Here is a 22,482-nt window from a genome sequence, read left to right as displayed (position 1 = left end):
TTTATTTATTTAATTTTATTTTGGCCTTAGACTTTTTGGTTATTTTTTTTTTCCTTTTTCTTCGTTACATCATCCTTTTTCTATTTCTTTTATAAACCCGTGAAATTTATTTCAACATTGACAAATCATCGTCGCCTGGCCGGCGTCGGAATCTGTAAAGGGTGTCGGCGTACGGAATAACCGCGGACCATAATGAGAGAATGGAATATCATATTATCCGTGCAGCTTTCAAACACCGCCATTTTTCCCCTGATTTTTTTCTTTTTTTTTTTTGTTTTTTTTTCTCTCTTTACTCCGAGATGATCGTCGTGCGTAGTCCGAAAGGTATTTTCGGGAGTCTGAACCGATGCCGCTGCAGCGTCCCGTAAGAATTTCGTGCGTTAAGCGAGTCGTTTGTTGTCCGCGCCGGGTAACGACGTAGGTGGATAGGGCGCAACTCCGGTTATACGAAGGAGACGTACAATTGCCCATCTCTCCGCGCGTCGAGTCATTCGTCACTAAATTACACATGCCACGGTGGTAATACCCGACCAATTTGCCTATTAATTGATTTTATTGGTACAACGTAGGAGATGGTCTCTCTTACTAATCGTTCGTACGCCTACACGTATTACCGACTCTTTCTGGCTTTTGACTGAATTTTAATATCATTTTATCGTCCTCTATTTTCCATCGGTTTACTTTTTTCTATTTTTATTTCATTATTTTCAACCGGGTCAGGGGGTCGACGAAACGGCTATCGACCATCAATCACGAGACGATGATGGCTGCCCATGGCGATCGAGCAATGAACTCCTAGCGAACACCGTCGTCGTCATACCGCGTCGGGCGCGATGAAGATATTTCATGTTTTTTCGTATCTAGGTTGTACACTTACAACGCGAGGATGTATCAATCAAATACGGAGGGTTTATCGATCAAAGAGGAACCGGATAACCGGAGGAGAATCCCACCGATAATTCAAAGACCCGCTCGCAGTTGATATCGAGGTTTATATATCAACATTCGGAGTCGGCGAAGACCAGAAATAGTGAACCGTGTTATAACGTTTGTGAGGCCCAACCCGAATGAAGCGGCAATCAAAACACCGAATAATGCAAGCGTGGGTTCCGTTCATACCCTGAGAGAAAAAAAAAAAAAAGAAGGTACACAAAGCCCGAAATGCAAAAGTGGCTTGTGCGTCTTTTGTCCTCCGGTTGTGCCGCTGCAACTTCTCCTACGCCGAAGGAGCAGCACCTGAAGAGAAATCCGTCCTGCCGGCTGTCGCGCGACAAAAGAAGCGCCCAGCTAAGTTTGGACACCCGTCCGGGAATTTCGGTGTCTCAATTACCCTTTCTCTTCCCCTGGATGCGAATACACGACGGTGGTCGGAGTTCACCGACAGAAAAGCGCATTTCGAAGCACAGGAATAGCTGTGCGCGTAAAGAAAGAAAAAAAAAAACAGAGCTAACGACCACCACGCGAACCCAACGGGCATCGAAATTTCGAGCGGACTGCACCGTACCAACTTCGGTAATTCCATAAATTACGAGAATTCGAAAAGGATTTGGGTATTTTTAGCGATCACCGCGGGAGCCAACTCGAAATTGAAAACAGACGAGAATATAATTAAAAGCGGGGAGCCTTGCTGCGGGTTACCACCGGGTTAATAAACCGCCATAGTTTCGCTTTTTCGCTCTACCTCGAGATCTCACCAGTTACTGCGCCCCGAGTGCGTATACACAGAGGTATACCTATAGGTGCGTGCGTATGATACCATGCCTCATGTAGGAGATACTCACGGACGCCCAGAAACGAAGGCACTTCGGACGTGCCAACAAAAAGCCTAATTATGCGCAGCGATGTTTCGCCGTTTATCCCCCTTCAGCGCCAATGCCATAACATTCTGTCAACGGGTTACTGGAACTCGGCGAACAAACGCACGGAGATCGCCGATCCGTACTCTGCGATATAAATAGTGTTTGTTTTTTTTTTTTTGTTTTATGAAAACAAAAACTATTTTTTCATCCGTTCGTTTCATTCAATATAGCCAATTCTATTGGCAGCTGCTGTGTGTACGAAAAATCGATCGACCTTGCAAACGAATATCTTGATTTCGACAAATTTCTCCAAGTTCTTGGAAAACGCGAGAAAAGAGCTCGCGGACCACCCTGTACGTGTATATTACACGAGACGGACTTCTTCCGCGCAGAGAGGAATGAAATATAGTGGCTCGAATTAAAACGATTGCCATCGCGTTTAACGACACAAAAAGTGAAACGTTAACAGCGGCGAGGTAGAGAGATACGCCGGTACGTATCAATCTACTGGTTTCTGCGTAGGGTAGCTGCACCGGGGACTATTATCGGGATAAAAATTTCTCGGGAGAAACAAACGAGTGGTCGTCGTATCCTTCGTCGTCGTCTCGAGATGGGCGTCGGTAGAAATAAAGGATATAAATAGCGGTATGTAACCTCTAGGGCTGTTAGACACCGAGAGTCTCGAGCATCCCACTGACCGACTGCGCGATCCTCCGGACACCTCCGTATAACATTTTCAACCCGCGACGTACAACGCGAAGTATCCATGAGCGTGATGCAGGCAGATTCCTGGAGCGAACATCGGTATCGTTCGGACGCAAGAATCTTTAATGGAAGATCGTATAAATCTTATCTTCACCTGTGCCACGCTCTCTCTCTCTTTCTTCCCTCCTTTCTTTTTTCATCTTCCCTGCCCCATTCCATACCTCGCGCTAGGTTTACCTATTTCCTAACCGATACGTATCGCGTACGCGCTACGCAGGAGGACCGCGCAACCGACACTTTGAGAATATATTTGTAAACAATGTCCTCAATCAGAGCTGGGTACCCCGCGGCCCGAGGCAGGGGCGAGCCGCTCCGCCCAGCCGCTACGAACAAATAGATAAATGCTCTCTTATGCGCCAGTCATCGGTCGAACAATATCCAAACGAAGGCCAATACCTCTATTCCTACAACCATGTCTCACCCAGCGTTCGAGACTCGAAATCCCTCCGAGTTCCCGATCGTCCCGACCCACGAACGGAGGCGATCAATGTATATATTGATCTTATTTCCGACGAAAGGACTCCCGATCCAGGGATATCGCTTCTTCGAAATTTACAAGCTCTTGCAAAATCAAATTTGCCATATCTGATTCCAGGCACGGGAGTCGTACGATTTTTCCTGGCCAACGAAGAGTCGAATTTATCGATCGACGTCACTACCGGACTCCTGCGGACCCGTCTACCTCTGGACAGAGAAAGCAAGGCCAGATACATACTCAGCGTAGCCGTTCGGAGTGGGATTCCCGTCGGATATTGCCAGGTGAGTGTTAGGATCTGCGGAAACGTCAACGGAGCTTGTTCGCAGGACTGAACCCTGACCCCCTTCTTCTTCAGGTCGAGATCGATGTCAAGGACGTGAACGATAATCCACCCTCTTTTCCGAGCGCCTCGGTGAGGATATCGGTACCGGAATCTCACCCGATCCACGCGCCCCTCTACGTCGCTCACGCCACCGACCCGGACATTACTCCGCCCGCACCGATCCGATATCAGCTAACGCAGAACAGCAACGATCTATTCGGAATCGACGCGAGACTCGGCGAAGTTTACCTGGTCAGAAGACTCGACTACGAAACCCAGCAGAGACACAGCCTCCTGATCAGCGCGGGGGACGGCGCCGGTTTCTCTGCGAATTTCAGTCTCAGCGTGGAGGTGCAGGACGTGAACGACAACCCCCCGGTGTTCGAGAGAAACGAGTACCACGTGGACGTTCTCGAGAGCGCAAGGCCGGACTTACAGGTGAGAAAAATCTTCATTACACGCCCGTCGCGAACGTCTCGGTGTATACGGTTGCCGTTCGCGCGGCATCTCAGATTCATCTCTCGCGCATAACGTGGAAGGAGACGCGGCCGAGGAGGAAGTTATTTCGCGTCGTACAACTTGTACACACGTATCCGTACCGGTTGCTAAAAATGAACTCTGACCCGGGCGTGTTTAAAAGATGAACCTGCGAGAGAGCCGGAGAGTAACCCGACCAACCAACATTTAATCTCCACAACTCGGACGCATGTTAACCTGGAAGTTGGAAAAGTAATTAATTTTAAAAACCCCACGATTACGACGCTCTCGAGTGTGTAATACGACTATTAATTTAACTACATTTTAAAACGCGCAAGTTTTGACTGTACCAAGACGAATCTCGTACGTTTCATTTGTCAGTCGGATTTATTTTCATTTTTAATAATCGCCGAACGATATCCCGGTCTTTAGAAATCGAAGTGAAATTACCCCCACCGCGACCTGATACATTTCCAATCTCTCCTGCGAAAATAGCGAACGGCGGCGTTGGCGGATAACGCCGACGCTGTGGCGTACAGTTGGACAATATCTTGGCCACGAGGAGGATTCATCGGGGGGTAGCATGGCTGCCGTATAACCGTAACCCTTCACCCGCCGCGAACTAATAGCATACAGTTAGACACATTACCGGTGGCTCCCATGTTAGGCACTGTTCTAATGATCGTTCATCCAGTACTCTCTGCCCTCCGTCGGGGCTATGCCTCTTTCGGTCTCGCTCTCGCTCTCTTCATCCATCATTCCGAACTCGGCTTCGGATGCCGCTGACTCTCCCTAGTCCAATGGATCGGACGAGGCTAGTTTCGACCAGCCGCACAGCCTTCCTTCCTATAATACCTTTTGTTTTTCCTCTTTTCCTCTTTTCATCTTCTTCTTCTTCCATCCTCCTTCGGACTAGAAAGTTTGGTGGGCCGGATGGATGGGTTTGCGTTCAGGGACCGCGCGCGGTGTGATTTAATTAATATACACGAAGAGAAGAGCGGACGATGTAACCGTAGTACGAGGTACCCCGCACTCGTCCTTCTCTCTCCTCTTCGCTCCCTACCTTTCTCTTCACCGTGCGCGTCCCGGCCTGAGAATGTTTTCGGGTATGACGTTTCGGAATGGAGAACAGTGAACCGGGATCGTTTAGATTGTTTAGATTGTTCGGACACCCCGATATTATAATGGACGACGACGACCCCCCGATCATCGAGCGAGTTCCGAACCCGCTCGAAAATTCTCATCCTGGTGAGAAGTGAGAAGTGTAAAAAAAATGTCGACCCTCCCCTTGTTACAGATACTGCAAGTGACCGCCGTCGACCTGGACACGGGTAACAACGCCCGCCTGAGTTATCGTCTCCAAGGATCACCTTCGTTTCGCATCAGTCCGAACACGGGGTGGATTTACCTCGCCCAGTCCCTCGATCGAGAAACGGTGGATCGTTACGCCTTGACCGTCCTGGCGACCGACAATGGTTCGCCGGCAGCGACGGCGAGTGCCTCGGTGCTGGTGACGGTCCTCGACGACAACGACAACGAGCCGCGTTTCGATAAGGAGTCCTACAGCTTCGAGATGCTCGAAAATCTACCCGCTGGTACCCTGGTCGGTACCGTTGGCGCAACGGATGCGGATATCGGGAAGAACGCGCTCCTCAGGTACGCGGTGATCCAGCCCAACAGCAGCTTCGTCGTCGACCCGGATACCGGTGAGTTCTCAATTTTCTTTCAATACTCCCTGCCTTGAGATTCCCTGCGGCAGTAGCCGTTGAAGGAGTATCGCTTCGGTGTAACGAACGGTCCGACGTACCGGGTTCGAAGAAAAGAAGTCAGATCACGATCCGTCAAAGGCTTTCGAAATAAATCCGATTGAATAGTCATCGAAAACGATATCCCGAATTACATCTGTTTGGCGCAACGAATTCACTCATTGAGATTCTCTTATTCGAACCTCCGTCACGAGGTGGTGCCCGTCATAGTCGAGTGTTTACGAACACGAGCCTTAAGAAAATAAGCCCGAGGACCACACCGAGTCCGCGCGAGCCTCGATCGCTCGCCTCTTTTGAATTTTCGGTCGTCCGTTCGACGCGAGCGTCGTCGTCGTCGTAACGATCGTCATCGGAGTTCGATGGATTCACGCGTACTCAACGTCGCAACACTCGACAATGCATTCGCTTTCTCTGATCAAGGTGGATTGTCGAGACTGTTGCTCGCTGCCAGTCAATGAATCGGAAGGGTTACAATGTGGGCAGTGTGTGGTCAGTGCTCGGTGCGGTCGGTGCAGTCAATGATTCCTTTCCTCGGCGATCGGTCGGTTGCCCCGCTGCGGATAACCCCAGCGGTGCAACGGAGCCGCACGTAAAACCGTACAGACACACGTGCGCCGCGCTCTTCGCTCGTACCACACATCTCCGTAACCGGGCTCTAAACGAGTCGGTGTGCAAGAAATTACGGTACGGGAAGATACGAATGCGCTCCTCACTCGCGTGCACCCATCGGGCATCGTGGAAGGCCCTCAACCGCTCTTTTTCTCTTCTTCTCTCGCTGCATACCTCAGAGCCCTTCTCGCTCTATCGCTCGCGGCACCGCTGACCTCAGCGGTTCTCAACGCGCACCCCCGGGATTATCCGGACGAACGTCGAGCGCGTCGAGCGCGTTGCGAGTACGAGTCTCGTCCCGCTCGTGGTAGCCCCACTTTTCAAGGTCACCGTATATTTTCCGCCGAGCAAAAACTTTGCCGTCGAAACGATCCCATACCCGTTCGCAAGGTATCGACGATTTCCCGAATCGGACTCGGAGTTGGCTAATTTTCGCTCCTCGCCGCGCGTATTCCCTCCGTTGAACTTCGTCAGGGGGCCTTGAGCTCGAGAAGTGGAGTCGCCGAGTTTGGTGGGTTCGGCGCGCTGGTTGTGTACACAAACGCTCCGGTGTTGTATGCCAATCAAACGAAGGAAGTTGAAGGGCCTGAAGGAGGAGAGACGCCGCATCGCCTAGCGAGTCAAAATACGTAAGTGCCGCGCGCGTTTGTGTAAGTACGTCCGAAACTTCGAAGAGCCGTAGTAGGACCCCGCGTAATTATAAAGAGGAGAAAGTAGAAATGCCTTTTTCGAATAAAAAGGACTCGGCGTTCGGAGCTTCGAGCAGCTCGAGTACGCAGACGATTATCGACCCGAGGATACTGATGCGCATTGTACGCCGCGTAACGGTCGCCCTTACATATTTTCGAAAAGTCGAGTCGATAATTGGTAACTCGCCCGAATACCGTACGCCGCGGTACACGGCATTTGGCGCGTTAAACTACAGCCAGACGGGTGTTTACCGTCGAGGCAAGTGCGTCGCGGTTGCGACATCGCAGCTGACTGGAAACAATGAGGAATATAAAACACATTCCTTTATTCATGGCTCCGAAACGTAAATTACGCGTGTCGACAGCTAATAGCTATTTAGGAAATTAATTATTCACCTTAAAGAAGCCTTGATTGATCTTAACTAGTTTCTCGCTACCAACAGCGGACAAAAATGAAGAGGTGAATAAAAGAAAAAAACAAACTACCGTACACTTCCATTGTGGCAGCGGTTCACTTTTCGCTCGCTTTCTCTTCAATTTTTAATCGTCGGATGTCTAGCCCCGAAAGCCTCGCGTTGAGACACCGTGCAACCGCGTATACGGAGTGAAAAGAAACGCGGGACAATTCCCAGAGCGGATAATCGTCGCGTCTGACACAAGCGCGAATTTTTCCATCGCCGGCGAAACAATTATACGTATGTACTTGCAAAACGCGAGAATAATAGCCGTAGTTACAGACGTAAACGCCGCGCATTCCTTCGACTCCGTTATCCTCGCGCCTAATCCGTATTCCGCGGAGTTCGCATACAGCGAGAGAAATATCGAACAAAGACAAACGCGAATATTGCCCACGCGTTCGTCGTTGTTAGCACCGATAAACGGCGGTACGCACGTACAAGTGTATTGCGTACGCACGATTTTGTCATTTGGCTGGAGAAATGAGGAGCGAGGAGAACGAAGCGAGGTGAAGACTCGAAGTGATAAAACGGATTCAATCCTCGTCCTCTGATACCCGGCGCACCGGCTCTGTCAAATACTAATTTTTAAATGGCCCTGACTCTCGGTTAACTACGGCCGCCGTGTGTTGTCACCTACTAAAATTCCTTTCTTCGGCTTCCCCCTTCCCCCTTCCCCCTTTCCTTTCCCTTCACTTCCCATTCCCATACCTTCACCGGCATCGTACAGTATATACCTACACCTATGCCTCTGCGTATAAAATATATCTACGTATATATACGTACACGGTCCACGCTCTCCGGAATGCGAAGTAGTTGTCCCTCGAAAGCTCTTCCCTCCTCTGTATACAGGTATACGTGTATACATACCTCTATATGATCCTCCCGAAAAAAGTAATGCGCTCCGAGGTACGGATCTGCGTTATGTGCGACGTACGTACCACATGGACGTTTAAACTTTTAACTCGACCGATCCGTACGCGCGCGTCATTCGGAATTCCGGCCTTAGAAATCACAAAATATTTAAAAGAAAAGGGATGTGGGCGCTACACGCGTACGTCGTCGTGTCGCGTTACGCAACGGGCGAATACGCGCGGTAAGCGAACGACGACTACCTGACGCGAAAAGCCGCGAAACTAATTGCGTAAGTGGTTGACAAAAGCGTCGGCGGCTAGACGGATAATAGGTAAGCTCGGCCGTGTAAAATTAAGAAACCAAATTGAATGCGATATTATTGGTCGGTTGGGAATTTTAAAAGCATTCCGTTGCTGCGCTTTGGATGCGCGAGGCGCCTCGGCTGCACGTGCGGAGAATCCATCGGTGCCTCATACATTTCAATCGTTTCTTCGTAGCTTCCCGGCATCCGTCGTCGTCTTTCTACCGAAGCAACGCTACACCGACGATAAGTCACGCTCCTCCCTCGGAGCACCGAATCCTCGGTGATAAAATCGGAACGAATTTCGTACGTTTGTTTTATAATCCAACCGCATATATTTACGAATTCCGTTCGAACGACTCCTCGACCGGACCGGTCGCGAAGGTAACTACGTTTATCGAGGTAATAGCGAAAAATCGGGCGTAGTCGAAAGAGAGAAGAGCCGAACGAACGCGCACCTACGAGTGTAACTATATCGCGGAGTAATGCAAAGGAAGGCATAACGCGATCCGACCAAGAGGATCGGAGCACGCGGTGCGCGCGGGGAAAAGGATGCCGAGGTACCTGGCCAGCGGCGGAGTCAACAATCCGTGACCACCCCGGCTCGAGTTTGTTGCCGCCCGTAATTCTATTGTTCCGACGTGGCATCATCTCTGCTATCTGCCTCCTCTGATTTCATTCTTTTCGCTCGTCGAGTTCCGAGGTTGGTTCGAGCTCGAACCCGCAAAGAGCTTTTCAAGCGACGAGCCCCTCTTACGAAGAGAGTCCACCTACCCCGAATGAGCTCCGTGAATTCCTCGGGCGTTTCGGGCACCGAAGCCTCCGGGGTACGAGCCAACCTTGAGCCGATCCGCGGGTCAATCGCTTCGTAATACGGATCGAACACACTTTACAGATTCTCCGAGACCCACCGCGCACACGGTACCGAGCTAAATCGGTCCTCGACCGAATCGACTCGTGCGTCCGTAAGATACCCGCGTACGAGATCTCGGTGCACCCCGACGTGTGCCCCTCTTTCCCCGTCAGCTTTGAATCTTCTCGTTATCCTCCCTCCCGTTCTCGGACGAGGAATAGAATGTGTGAAAGCTCCTCAAATTCACGAAATACCCCATTCGACTTACAAAGTTTGGCCAACTCTTCGTTGACACGTATTTTCAAATATTGGCCCCCGTGAGGCGACGAACTATCCGCAGGTTCGGGATGTGCCGCCAAGTTGACGGACAGGAAAAATGCATTAGCCTTTCAACTGAATGTGTACCACGAGGCTCTCAATGTTTGTCCAGATTTATATGTATACCTGTGCCGAAGCCACATGCTCGGGTGTCTTCTGAATTATCTTTTTTTATTTCCCCCCCCCCCCCCCGCCCCTTTTTTTTTTTAACCAGAAACAAAGTCCAGATTTTATCTACCACCATTGATCGTCTTAAAGTCACCGCTGCTTTTACGGTACGCGGGTCCTTTGGAATCGAGTCGCGAATTCGATTTTCGTGGTGGATAATATTATAAACGCCGCAGGTTTGAAGGCTGATCAGGGATTTTTTTCAGTCTTGTTCCTCTATTAAAAATCTCGTTGAAAGAGTCGATTGCAAATACCGGCTGTACCGATCTGTAAATCAACAAGATATTTCGAGAAAGCAAGCGATGCCGACGCGGTGAAAAGATCAATAGAGCCTTCCTATTTACCAAGTTTTTAGTCAAATAATATCCATTAGGTTAGAAGGACAAGTGAACAACTTATTGTAAATATAAGAAATATTCGAGCAAGGGATCTTCGTGATCAAACAAAACTTATATTGAACGAAATTCTCTTCTACCAATATTAAAACAAAGTACGCTGCAGCTCGTTCTCGTCCATTCTATCTTTATTCCTTTTGTTTTGTTTTGTTTTGTTTTTTTTTTTCACTCCTGAAAGGGTTGAATTCTTTGTCCACCGGCCAAATGGTATGAAAAAAAAATTTCAAAACGTTTCGAACGGTTTTTACGAACGTTAGGATAACGGACAGGGCCGAAAGTCGAGGCAACGGCCGAGGTCGACGGAGTCGTCGCCTTCTCGGAAGCGAAGATTGGATAATTAGTGGTGATTTGGCGTAAAAAGTCTCGACGAACACCGAAAAATGCTCTGGCTCGCTGGCCTATTTCACCCTTCGCATTATAATAATTGCTAGCGTCTTTTTCTACCTGTGCTCTAAGCGCTTGAGCCGCGTGCTCCGCGTACTAGAATAAGCAGCTTCTCTCCCCTGCCCACTCTTTTTTCCGCACTTAAATTCAAATACATACGAAACGCGGGTACACGCATACGTGAGTTCACTAGGAGTAATGAGCCCCGAGTAATTGCTGCGATAAAGAAGAGTCGGAGAAACGAAACAACCGAGACCGTATGTGCTCGAGGCTCTTATACCGCAGCAGCTAGCGCAGGACTCGATCCTCGCAGCTACGGAGACTTCGGGGGGATTAATAAATAATTAGATGCTAGGAGGCACGATTCGGGGAACGATTAGGATAATTTGTTGCGCTGTCCGGGTTGACGGGTTCGGGGGTTAGCCTCGCGATGCTACGCCGTCGGTGTCCAGATCTCCCGCTGACGTTGGACCAGGTGTGAACGGATCGTTGCGTCGAAGCCTCATTGTCCGATTCATTGTTCGTACTGTTTCATCTGGTCTTCCGACCGAAATTTCATGTCCTTTTCAACGCCGGGGAAACCGCTCCCGAAGAGAAAGAAAATTACGATGGTACGATATCCGCGTTTTATGTTCCAGGTGAAATCACGACGCACGAACCGCTGGACCGAGAACTTCGAGCGGTTCACGAACTTGTCCTGGAGGCTCGGGATCAGGGAATGCCGTCGAAAGCAGCGCGGGTCCCCTTGCGTGTGACGGTACTGGACGTGAACGACAACTCGCCGGAAATCGTCGATCCTCAGGGGGATGTTGTGAGCGTTCGCGAGGAGCAGCCACCCGGGACGGAAGTAGCCAGGGTCCGAGCATTGGACACGGATCGCGGGGAGAACGCCTCGGTCACCTACAGCATCCTGAAAGGTGAGTTAGTCACAGCTGTCGCTCGGAAACCGGCGCCGATATTACGACCTCTAATTGTTAATTTACGATAGTCCGTTCAATTGAACTTTCAACGCTACCTATTACCCCTTTGACGAACCGTAACCGACCCATGAGATGACCGTGTGTAACGGACGGATCGACGATCGACGGCAACAGCGTGTAATCCTCCCGAACAAACCGGAGCGATACACCTTCGCTTCGATTCGACGCGACGTTGACGCCCGGTGCGAAAATTACGTCGATTGAACGATAATTGCGGAAAATCTACGACTTTCACATTCTCCTCCTTTCGAACCGATGAAAAATAAAACACAGTCCCCGAAGGGACGTCCGATGAGGAAATAAAATGACCGATGCGTTTACGCCGTGGCCAGATTTGTCATAGAGTCGTATCGTTCGATCGTAGCCAGACATGGCTCATCGGGGTACATCAATTCTTCGATACATCACCTTTGGTACCCATCGCTCGAACGTTTAGTTCAAAATTACCTGGATATTTCGTAGCTTAAAGTCCAAGACTTTGATTGATTCGGCTCGATTTCAGTTAGACCCGTCTTTGATTGCAGACCGTGACTCCGACGGTTATAACGTCTTCACCATTGACCCTAACACCGGGATGATTAGGACCAAAGTAGTCCTTGACCACGAAGAACGCAACGTCTACAGAGTATCCGTTAAAGCCAGCGACGCCGGTCGACCGCCGCGTCACAGCGTCAGGGCCCTTCGCGTAGAAGTTTTAGCCCTGGCAGATAACAGGCCAACATTCACCAGCAGTAGTCTGACTTTCACGGTAACGTATAAATTCACCTGAGATCTTCTTCCCCTTTCCCGTATTTTCTCAACGGCTGTACGAAAACGAATTTTCATCCCATTCAGGTCAGAGAAGATGCAACGATCGGTCACGCGGTGGGTTCGGTTTCCGGTGCCGGTCCAAGCGGGAGAGTAGCTTATACTTTGGATTCGTTGACACCGATCAGCCAGTTTCCAGCGTTCGACGTTGACCGAGGATCCGGTCAACTGGTCGTCGCGCACTCCCTCGACAGAGAGAACATAAGCGAGTACCACCTGGAAATCCGTGCGTTGGACACGACCTCGATCGGAAATCCACAGAGCATAGCTGTTTCGGTAAAAATCGTCGTCGAAGACGCGAACGACAACGCTCCGCGATGGCCTCTGGACCCGATAACGGTCAGAGTTTCGGAAAGAGCCGTCATCGGATCAACGATCTACAACCTTACGGCGACAGACTTGGACAACGGGGTGAATGGAGATCTTCGGTATAGTTTGGTCGCCGAGCTGCCCGCCGCGGGAAACTTTGCCGTCGATTCTCTCACCGGGGCTCTCACCCTGGCGCGACCCGTCGATAGAGAGGAAAGAGCGGAATACACCCTCGTCCTCAAGGCATCCGATCGGGCACCCCCCGCCGAACAACTCGCCGCCACGGTCACCGCCAGGATAATAGTGCTCGATGAAAATGACAACGACCCGGTTTTCGTCGCCCCGGATAATCCACGTCTCGCCGTCACCGACGATCTCCAACCAGGTGAGCTTCCGTTCCGATGAACAACAATCGATTATTCGCTCGAGCAATTATTTATATGAAAATACGATGATTTCCAGGTGCCCCTCTGACGAGAGTAGTTGCGGTGGACAAAGATAGCGGCGACAACGGTCGAGTGTCTTACATAATAACATCCGGCAACGAAGGAGGTCAATTTTCCGTTGGTTACGATTCGGGAATCGTGACATTGACGCGCCCGATGACCGGTACCGCGGAGGTAGAGGTGACCGCTAACGATCACGGCACTCCACCGAGAAAAGCTTCGTTCAAATTATTTCTGACAGCGACCGGTCACGCCGTTGGACCACCGAGACTTCTCATCCAAAATCCGGTGGCTAGAATTTCGGAAGACGCACAAATCGGCGCATCTCTGGCCACGGTCGCCGGTCAGGCCATGGCGGATCAAGGTAAGTCGACAGCAAATATCAACGTCCCAACTTACGATAAAAGAAAATGAAAACGAAGCGAAGAACGGGGGTACAGCTGTAAGAACGCTCAACCGAAGCGTTTCAACGCGTAGCAGTGCAACCCCAGCTCCTCTAGTAGTCGTATAACACGACGACAACGACACGAGCGAAAAAACGAAGGAACAGCAGCTAAACTAAAGCCGTGGGGCGACATGACCGCGTATAACGCGTACGTTCAATGGCTTCGCTCAGGATCCTTTGTCCCCGTGCTTGTACGGTTATTGTTTCGGTGAGCTTGCGCATAAACTGCGCTCAGAGAGGACTAGGGAATGTCAATTTAGCCGGGCACAAGGTATCCCAGAGTTTCGCCTCGGACTTAGGAGTCGAGATAGCTGCGGCTCGGGCCCCGTGAGACTGAAATTATAGTCGATATAGCTTCGCTTCACCGGCATAGCGCGTTATACGCGGCTTTCAGAACTCTGCAGGGCAGGTAAACCGCGCCTGTACCTATATATGCGCGGGATAATCAGGGTGCGCGGCAGATGCTAGGCTAGTTAATAGGAAAGTTCTGCTATGAAAATACCTCGAATAATTGCGTTCGGTCTCCAGACGGGGGTAGGCATTATAGTAAATCTAGCAAAATGAATCCCTCGCGTCGCCCGAGCTCTGTCGTCTCGTTGCAGCACACGCGCGACTACAGCCAACTCCATCGACGTATTCGACTTCAGCGTCAAGGATTCACGCCGCTCAGACTTTCCCAGGATACGCGAAGGAAATTTTTCATACCCTCTAATTATCGTGGATTTCGTAGCGACATTTTCGAGTTACCACCGAACATCGATTCGGGTTACGCGATCCGCTTTACACGGCGGTATGTGAACTGGTAAAGGGAAAATCGACATTCCTGAAATCCCGACGGTCCTTGACTTCCGGTAGGAATATCCGATGCGGTAAAAGGGTTGCCCTTGGTTCACAGTTCGTGCGATAAGTTAGGAATGAATAAAACCAGGAGTTATCGCTGACGGAATGGCCGCTGCCGCGGGTTCACTTACATTAGTTACGCTGCAAGATATACGAAACGCGAGACGCGTTAGCCGTTGCACCGGGTCCCTTCATACGGTCTCAGATCTTCGCTCGGAGAGATTTCTGCAGCGCCACCAATGAGAGGTGCTCTTTGGGATTTTACTCCCGCGGTAGGCTTTGCCGCTATGGAGCCAGGGCCCGGTGTTGCTGCTTCTCCCGCTACAGGACTGCGGGTATAAGCCCGACGAACAATGGCCGCGTATATCATCGTGCCACCGGTCTCCGCTGTACGCGTAGGCAAATCACCACCCTACATCCACCGGCACCACTACGAGCAGCGTTGATGTCAACCTTACCAACACCACGGAAGAGTCTCGCTTTGTCTAAGCCCGCTAAAAAATCACAACAGCTAAACGTCTCCCCTGGAATTTGAGAATCGAATGCATTAAAACACGCTACACAGGCAAAGAGAACCCACGTTATACGCCCGGAGCAACGCGGTATTCTCCATCATATGTATACGCGGTGTCCCAAATGTTGCGAAAAAAAACCCCCGTCGTAAAACTCTCCAGAAGTTTTTTCATACCGATTTTTCTAGCATTGCCGTTTGAACTACCTGCACGATCAGTGAGTTCTAAGATCTCGATGAATAATTCGGATTCAGGAAATACCGACGAATTTTCTCATACAAAAAGCACTCGTATGTTAACGCGACGACCCGTTCTATACCCGGTACATAATTGCGACGACAGTCGGTAGTTTGATATTACGGAGGGTTGGATAAAGATCGGTATCGTACCGTGTCAAAAAAAATACGGAGATGAGAAAAAAACCCCTGCGATATAACTGATATAAATTTGCGAAGACATTGTTGCACAGATTATCGTTTAATCTTGTTGATCGCGCTTGTAGTTTTCATTGGGATGCATTTTTTAGGAATATTTTCCGCTTACGCTCGACAGGGACCCGATCGACGCTGAATCGCATGGCGGCATGCACCGCTCAGAGTCTCTCCACTCGCTCCGCTCACTATTTTGGAACTCGCGTTCCAAGGGCCTCCGAGAGCTCTACGATCAATAATTTAGACTCCTGACCGGTATTCTTATTTCAACCAGAGCTCAAAGGTGATATAAATACGTAGAATGAAAAGAAGAGGCAAAAAAAAAGAGCGCGAGAGAGAGAAAATCAGCGAGTATTTGCAAAAGGTGTGGTGAACGGAGAGGCCCCGCAGCAATTTGGCTGTGCCCAGAAGTTTACTTCGGTGAGTCTCGTGGGCCCAGAGGCGACGGCGGTGGTTGGGACTCTCGTCGTTGGCGACGACAACGACCTGACCATCACTGGCTACAAGGTTGCATCGGGAAGATGCGCCGGATCGGATTTCGGCGCGAGCGTTACTCGCCGCATTACCATAATTTATCCAAAAACGTATTCACTAAATTGTGTATGCCGCGAAATGTTTCTTCGCTGGTAAAGTTGAGCTGAGTTTATGACCTAGCATTGCGCGAGCCCTAAACCTCGTTCTTTCGTTATCCGTGTCCATTTTACTTTACGCCTCCCGTTATAAACTCTGATGTAATTTTTTTTTTTTTTCATTCATTTTCCAGGCAACGTGTCATTCGTCATTCCCGCAGGACTAGCCGCCGACAAGTTTTCCATATCCCCGATGGGCCTCGTCACCCTTCGCGGCCCTCTGGACCGCGAAATAACGGATCATTATTCGGTTCCCATCCTGGCGAGGTCGGCCAAACTTCTGGACTTGACAACCTTGGAAGTGATGGTCCTAGACGAGAACGACAATGCTCCAGTTTTCAGATCTGGTTCATGCTACAACCTCGCGATTCCAGAAAACCAGGAATTATCCGTCGTTCACACGATCGTTGCCGGGGATGCTGACGAGGGTAAAAATGGGGAGATTTACTACAGCATAGTAGGTCAGTACATTCGTCGTTGATGAATTCCGAGCAGATCGACGTTTCTTTGCGTACAAATTACTCACGCTCTTCGTAATTTTTGTAACAGGTGGCAACATCGGGTCAAAGTTCAACCTGGACCCGACCACGGGTGCTTTATCCTGCGCGAATCTCGACAGGGAAACGGTTTCAAAATACGTTCTGACCATTTCCGCCAAGGACAAGGGTCGGCCGAGTCTCGAAGCGCGTTGCAATATCACCGTCGTAGTCATCGACCTGAACGACAACGCCCCTACATTCGTTCAGAACCAATACACCGACACGAGACCACGTCCGGCTTCCCTCAATAACCAGAACAACGATCTCTCGAATTTCGGGGTACAATCCTTTGGACAGTACGGACAAAACTACCAATCCAGCTACATGCCCGTCAGGTATGCGGCGACCATATCAGAGGATGCGATGCCAGAATCGAGCGTAATGAGCGTCAAGGCCACCGACCCCGATCAAGCGAATAATGGAAAAATCACGTACACTATGGCCGAAGAAAGCACGTGGTTATTCAAAGTGGATAATCTAACCGGAGTCATAACAACGGCGGGGTGAGTGCCCTCTTTGTTTTTTCTACGTGATTCGTTCGGTTACACTGTTCGTTTATTGATGTGAATTTTTCACCGAACGTATAATGTACACAGACGTGTGTATTAATTCGATTACACTAGTTTATTGCGGGCAATAGCAGCCCAGATATTATGACACCACAGTGGCGAGTAGAGTAATAAAATAGAAAGGAGTTTCACTGAACAAGATGAAATAGCGTAATAGGATAGTGAAAAGTATGATTGTTGGTAATAAAATTATAGAGTCCGTCGATACGCGTATGTATATATCTACCTACGTCTAGCGTTCGTACGATCACCCTATTTCCGTCGAGCCAAATGTGGTGCGATGAATTATCATCGACCCGTGACTAGTTCGAACCACTCGATGATAAAATAGCTCAAGGTTGAGAGACTGTTTTTCTCTGTTGATGATAAATTTCAAAAGTAAATCGACTAAATATTCCGCCTGAACTTTTCTCGGGCAAATCTCGCCGCAGAGAAGGTTTAGGTACATCGTAACCGGTGAGTAAGGAAGGAATTCGATCGTCCGCAGGCACGGGGGACGATAAAATATCGCGTATCTGGCTACTATCGTTGTTTAACGAGTTCATCTTTGTAAAAAGAGGGCTTAGAGATTAAGGCTGAAACGGTTGTCGCGGATGTGACAGCGGCGCCCCTGCAGCGGTCGATCTTTGTTTATTAATCTGCATTTCTCGGTCGTCTCCGCGGTTCTCCGGGTTCTTTTTTCGTTCCTTTTTTTTTTCTTTTACCAGATCTTCTTTCGTTAGTTCTTTCCTTTTATCCCCCTACCCCCTGTCGTACAGATGCAAACCGAAGGCGCGGGCGGCGGAGACGTATGGTTTGCGCGGCAACTACGAATGCAGGCGATTCTTTTTTTACCAAAAGAAGAACCGTGTGTCATTTGACCGTGACAACGTGTGGCATTTCAATGCGTTATTTAAGACGGTGGAATCCCCGATATGCAAAACCGTCCATGGATTCCCCTTCGCGAAAATAATGAACAAGAAACAGAATTATTCCGCCGTACCCCGAAAGTGAATGTTCGGTTTTCGGTGTACCTACCGCCTCGATACCACCGAACACCGACGAGAGTTTTCACCATTCGACGATCACCGATGTCTATTTGATCCGATTTTTTTCATTCGGCTCCCGCGATACGCGTACACCGGGGTACCTCTACTCGGTCGACGAGTCTCGGTTTCTAGGGTTTTGAACGCGCGGTTCGCAAAAGCGCTCGCCGACAGGACCTCGCTAAGCCACGGTAGCATTGTTCGGCTGTCATACAAGCCAAATAGAAGAAGTGGTTTTAAATCAGTTGGTTGCTCGGCTACCCGGCCATCGCTGCTCTCACGTCCCCTCCTCCTTCCTTTCTCTTATTCTCCTCCTCTCTTTTCTCTACATCGCCGTTCGCGGTCTCTCCTCTCCCGAGGATCTCTACGTCGGCCTATCCTGACCAAATCTTAAGCCCGAATGGTCCACGCGAGATCTGACCGGAGGAATCTAGCGGAAAGAAGATCTACAGTCGAGTCTCTTCGTCCCAGCGTCTCGTTGAGTTATATTTATTATTTGCATATAATTCTTCGAGAGGACCAAACCCCCTCGCGCGACCGAATCTCTGATAGTGATTTCGTACGGGGAAGAGTTTATTCGACGCACAGTTTTAGGCTTCGCGTTCATTGCCTTATTCGGGATTTAAGATGGAACATTGCGGTACACGTAGAGTCAACGGTCAGCTGCTTCAGCGCAAGGATCGAGCTTCTGCCGAAGAGTCGGAAAACCAGCAAACTTATGGTAATGGCTAGCGCGCGGATTTCTGATCGCTATTCGCGATTTCAACTCCCATCACCCGCTCGCGTTCAACAAGCGCGCCCACGTATATTGATTTTTTTTATCATTCAAAATTCCGCCGTCTAAAGTACACCGGCTCGAATATAAATTCCAGAAACTCGGGGCGATGTTCGCCAATTTTTTTCATCAATTTTACGCACCGTCGCAATTCACACGATCAAATGGTTTCCGCAGTCCCATAGAACAACTCTTATAGGTAGATCTACGAGTGTCTCACCACGTCCTAAAGCGGCGGCTTGTTCTGCTGCACCCGAGTAAAAATCGAGTAACAGCGAAGTGCGGCGTCCTTTTTGCGTTCTGTTCGCGCCACCGTAGCGCGCTGTGTGGAGTCCGCGCATACGTCCGCGCGTATGTATCGCGATCGCTCCCCTCTCGTGGAATCTCCATTCAAAATCGCATCACACATTATAAGCCGAGAGAGCGGAATTAAATGGACGACGCTAGCCACCCGCGGATCGGCGCATCTTTTGAGCTTTCCGCACAATGCCAGACTCTTTTCAAACTCTGACCGATAGAATAGAAACACGAAAATAAAAAGTAAAAAAATAAAAAACAAAAAAAAAACTACAAATGAACGGAACTTTATTTGCAGCTCCCTCGATCGCGAGTACCAAAGCGTCTACAACTTCCTGGTTGTGGCCACTGACGGAGGAAGATACGATGCAAAAACTACGTCGGTACCCGTTCAAATCACCCTCACCGACGTGAACGACAACCGGCCGGTATTCGCGGAGTATCCGTTCCTCGGTCACGTGGCTATCGGTTCGCAACCGGGGCGTAACATTCTCCAGGTGAAAGCCACCGACGCGGATTTAGGTCTGAACGGCGAGATCGTATACTCGTTCCTCCAGGAACAAGAAAAGCCAAAGTTCCGAATCCACCCGAGCTCGGGAATCGTGACAGCACCCTCGTCCCTCGCTCAGGACAACGGGAAGATCTTTCACCTGGAGGTGTTGGCCAGGGACAAAGGGAATCCCCACCGAAGCGCCACGGGACTAATAGAACTCCGGGTAGGTGAAATCTCGGATCTTTCGCCGGTGCTGAAATTTCAAAACGAAACCTACGACGTTGTCGTCGCGGAGAACTCGCCGTCGGGAACGGAAGTCGTTCAGGTAACAGCGGTCCGATCCGACGGGAGGAGACAGCACATCTCGTACTCGATCGGGTCGGGCGACGATCACGACACCTTCTCCATCGACGAGGATTCGGGACTCGTCAGAGTCAATGACCCCAGAAGACTCGACGCCGAATCGTGGAACAACGCTCAACCCAAAGACGTCGACGACGACGGAAGAACCACTTGGCGAAGGTCGCTCGAAGGTCAGCAGATCAAGGAAGAACCGAGAGATTCCGCCACCCACACTCTGATCCTGGTCGCGAGGACCATCGGCCCGGAACCTCTTCTTGCCTACGCGAGACTCGTGGTCAGAATCTTGGACGTTAACGACAATCCGCCGATATTCACGCAAATGCAGTATTCGGCCACGGTGCTTGAGGGAAACACCAAGGGGAATTTCGTCGTCAAGGTGCGTTGCGTTTGTTGGAAATTCCATCACGGTGGAAAATATTTTTAAGGACAGTTTTTTTTGATCGATCCGCGTACAATTTTTTCTCCAGGTTTCCGCCAGCGACGCCGACCAAGGTCTGAACAGTCGTATCTTGTATCACATAGTGGATGGCAACCCCGACAACGCGTTCACCATCAGTCCACCGTACAGCGGTATCGTAAGGACGAACATTGTCCTCGACAGAGAAATCCGGGAAAAATATCGGCTCACCATAATCGCGACTGATCAAGGAAATCCGCAGTTAACCGGCACCGCAGCGCTCAGTGTTCGGATAATCGACGTAAACGACAACCAGCCCACATTTCCAGAGCACAGCATCATCTCCGTATCCGAAGGTGAGTCTCTTTTTTTTTTCTAAATTATAGCGATACAGTTCTTTCTCTTGTACACGGAATCCAATGTGGAGGAGTTATAAAGAGATCCGCGCGACGAGGTGCAGTAGTGGGACTCGTCACGAGTTCCTATACCGAGCACGGAAGGCGGATGCTCTTTGCGACAGTAAAAGAAAGAGCACTACGATGTATAGAAAGTGTTAGGAGTATACTGCTCTTGAAATATAAAGTTAAGTGGTAAAGGATTTATGCCGACATTAAAGTCCAACTGTTGGGAACAATCTGCATAACTTAGCTGCTGCTCCGACCGCTATACGGTGCAAGGTGGTGCGGTCTCTCTCTTTCCTTCTCCCTTCATCTCCTTCGGTGCGCAGCCTCTTTCGCTCCTTTTTCCCTATCCTTCTCTATCCGTCGTCGTTTCCAACCCTACCTCTTCGTCTTCCGTCTCTTCAGCCACCGATATTGTTCTTCATTGACAAATAGAATTCAATGGGCCCACAAAACGTCCCTCGTCGGACCCACGTTGGTTACGACTTAACGGACCGCTCGACTCGACGTTTCCTCTCGATTCGACCTCCTCCGTGGAATCGGTTGCCAATTGTAACCCGGATGAAAACAAAAACATTTCTTGAAATTTTTCCGGCAAAATCAAAACAAGAGGCAAAACAAAAACACTACGAGGACTGTCGGAGAAAATATATCGCACGGAGCCGTTGCCGCTGGATGCGAGGTGTTTCGTATATTCGTAAATCACTTCGAAACTCCACCCAATTCTTTCGGGTTGCGTTACGAAAATGTATATCTGTATAGAGTGCGCGTGTACCGTTGGAAAGGAAATAAAAATTGTAGTACGAAGCGCGAATGAAAAATCAGACCGAGCGGCGTGTGTCGCTTTCGCCGTCATACGCCCCGTGCGTCTACCTTTATGGCTATACGTTGTGTACGTACACATAAAGGCGCAACAATCACGCCTCGCAATCACGGCGTAATTAAAGTCGCGAGTAATTTCGTACCTCGGAGTTCTTGCGCGGTTGCGAGCTGCCGAGGCTTCGATACGTCGGGAGAAATGAGCTCGAATTACGCCAAAGTCGAATTCGCTTGCTACGCTACCGCTGCCTCTCCGTTGCTGCTGATCAAATCGCGATTCAGGTTAAATGCAGAACCGACTCAACGCATATTTTTCATTCCTGAACGACTCGGGTCCTGCGGTACAGACTGCGGTTCACCTCCAGCTCCCGACGCACGTATAAGAACATCGAATTCTCAAGCTCCGCGAGGCTCGCCGCTCGCCTTTCGACTGCTTTATTTATTAATGTAAATTAAACGCGTTGAAATTAATTATAACGATACATTTTTTTATTTTCCATCTTCTCTTTTTGTTTTTTGTTTTTTTTTCTTTTTTCTTTTTATTCATTTTTGCCACGGCGAATTCCAAGCGCTCTTCGCACCCCCGGGCCCCGAGTGTAGGTATCCTCCCGTTTAGCGTCCAATATTTCGGGAGCGATTATTAATAGTACGTAATATAGGGGCCCGGTACCCCGCCAATTTATTCCACACGTTCCTCTTTACATTCGCTCCACCGATACGGGATAACCGCGAGGACAATCGGAATATACCCGTACGATTCGGCGTTATTAT

General features: G+C 49.7%; 1 protein-coding gene across 1 annotated transcript in view; it reads left to right on the top strand.

Annotated features, from left to right (window-relative positions):
- The window catches only part of LOC105691429 (protein dachsous), a 228,103-nt gene that overhangs the window by 196,033 nt on the left and 9,588 nt on the right, over positions 1 to 22,482 (top strand). The window contains exons 4-14 of the mRNA XM_020855503.2: positions 3,160 to 3,323; positions 3,398 to 3,802; positions 5,139 to 5,547; positions 11,273 to 11,551; positions 12,139 to 12,362; positions 12,449 to 13,115; positions 13,193 to 13,540; positions 16,168 to 16,494; positions 16,583 to 17,075; positions 19,537 to 20,470; positions 20,562 to 20,847. Of these exons, the coding sequence (XP_020711162.2) occupies positions 3,160 to 3,323; positions 3,398 to 3,802; positions 5,139 to 5,547; positions 11,273 to 11,551; positions 12,139 to 12,362; positions 12,449 to 13,115; positions 13,193 to 13,540; positions 16,168 to 16,494; positions 16,583 to 17,075; positions 19,537 to 20,470; positions 20,562 to 20,847 (4,536 nt within the window). The remainder of the gene's footprint in view (positions 1 to 3,159; positions 3,324 to 3,397; positions 3,803 to 5,138; positions 5,548 to 11,272; positions 11,552 to 12,138; positions 12,363 to 12,448; positions 13,116 to 13,192; positions 13,541 to 16,167; positions 16,495 to 16,582; positions 17,076 to 19,536; positions 20,471 to 20,561; positions 20,848 to 22,482) is intronic.

Source organism: Athalia rosae, chromosome 2 (assembly GCF_917208135.1).
Source record: "Athalia rosae chromosome 2, iyAthRosa1.1, whole genome shotgun sequence".
In the NCBI taxonomy this organism is placed as follows: Eukaryota; Metazoa; Arthropoda; class Insecta; order Hymenoptera; family Athaliidae; genus Athalia; species Athalia rosae.
The sequence above is the reverse complement of the archived record's forward strand: the minus strand, read 5'-3'. Positions and strand labels throughout refer to the sequence as shown.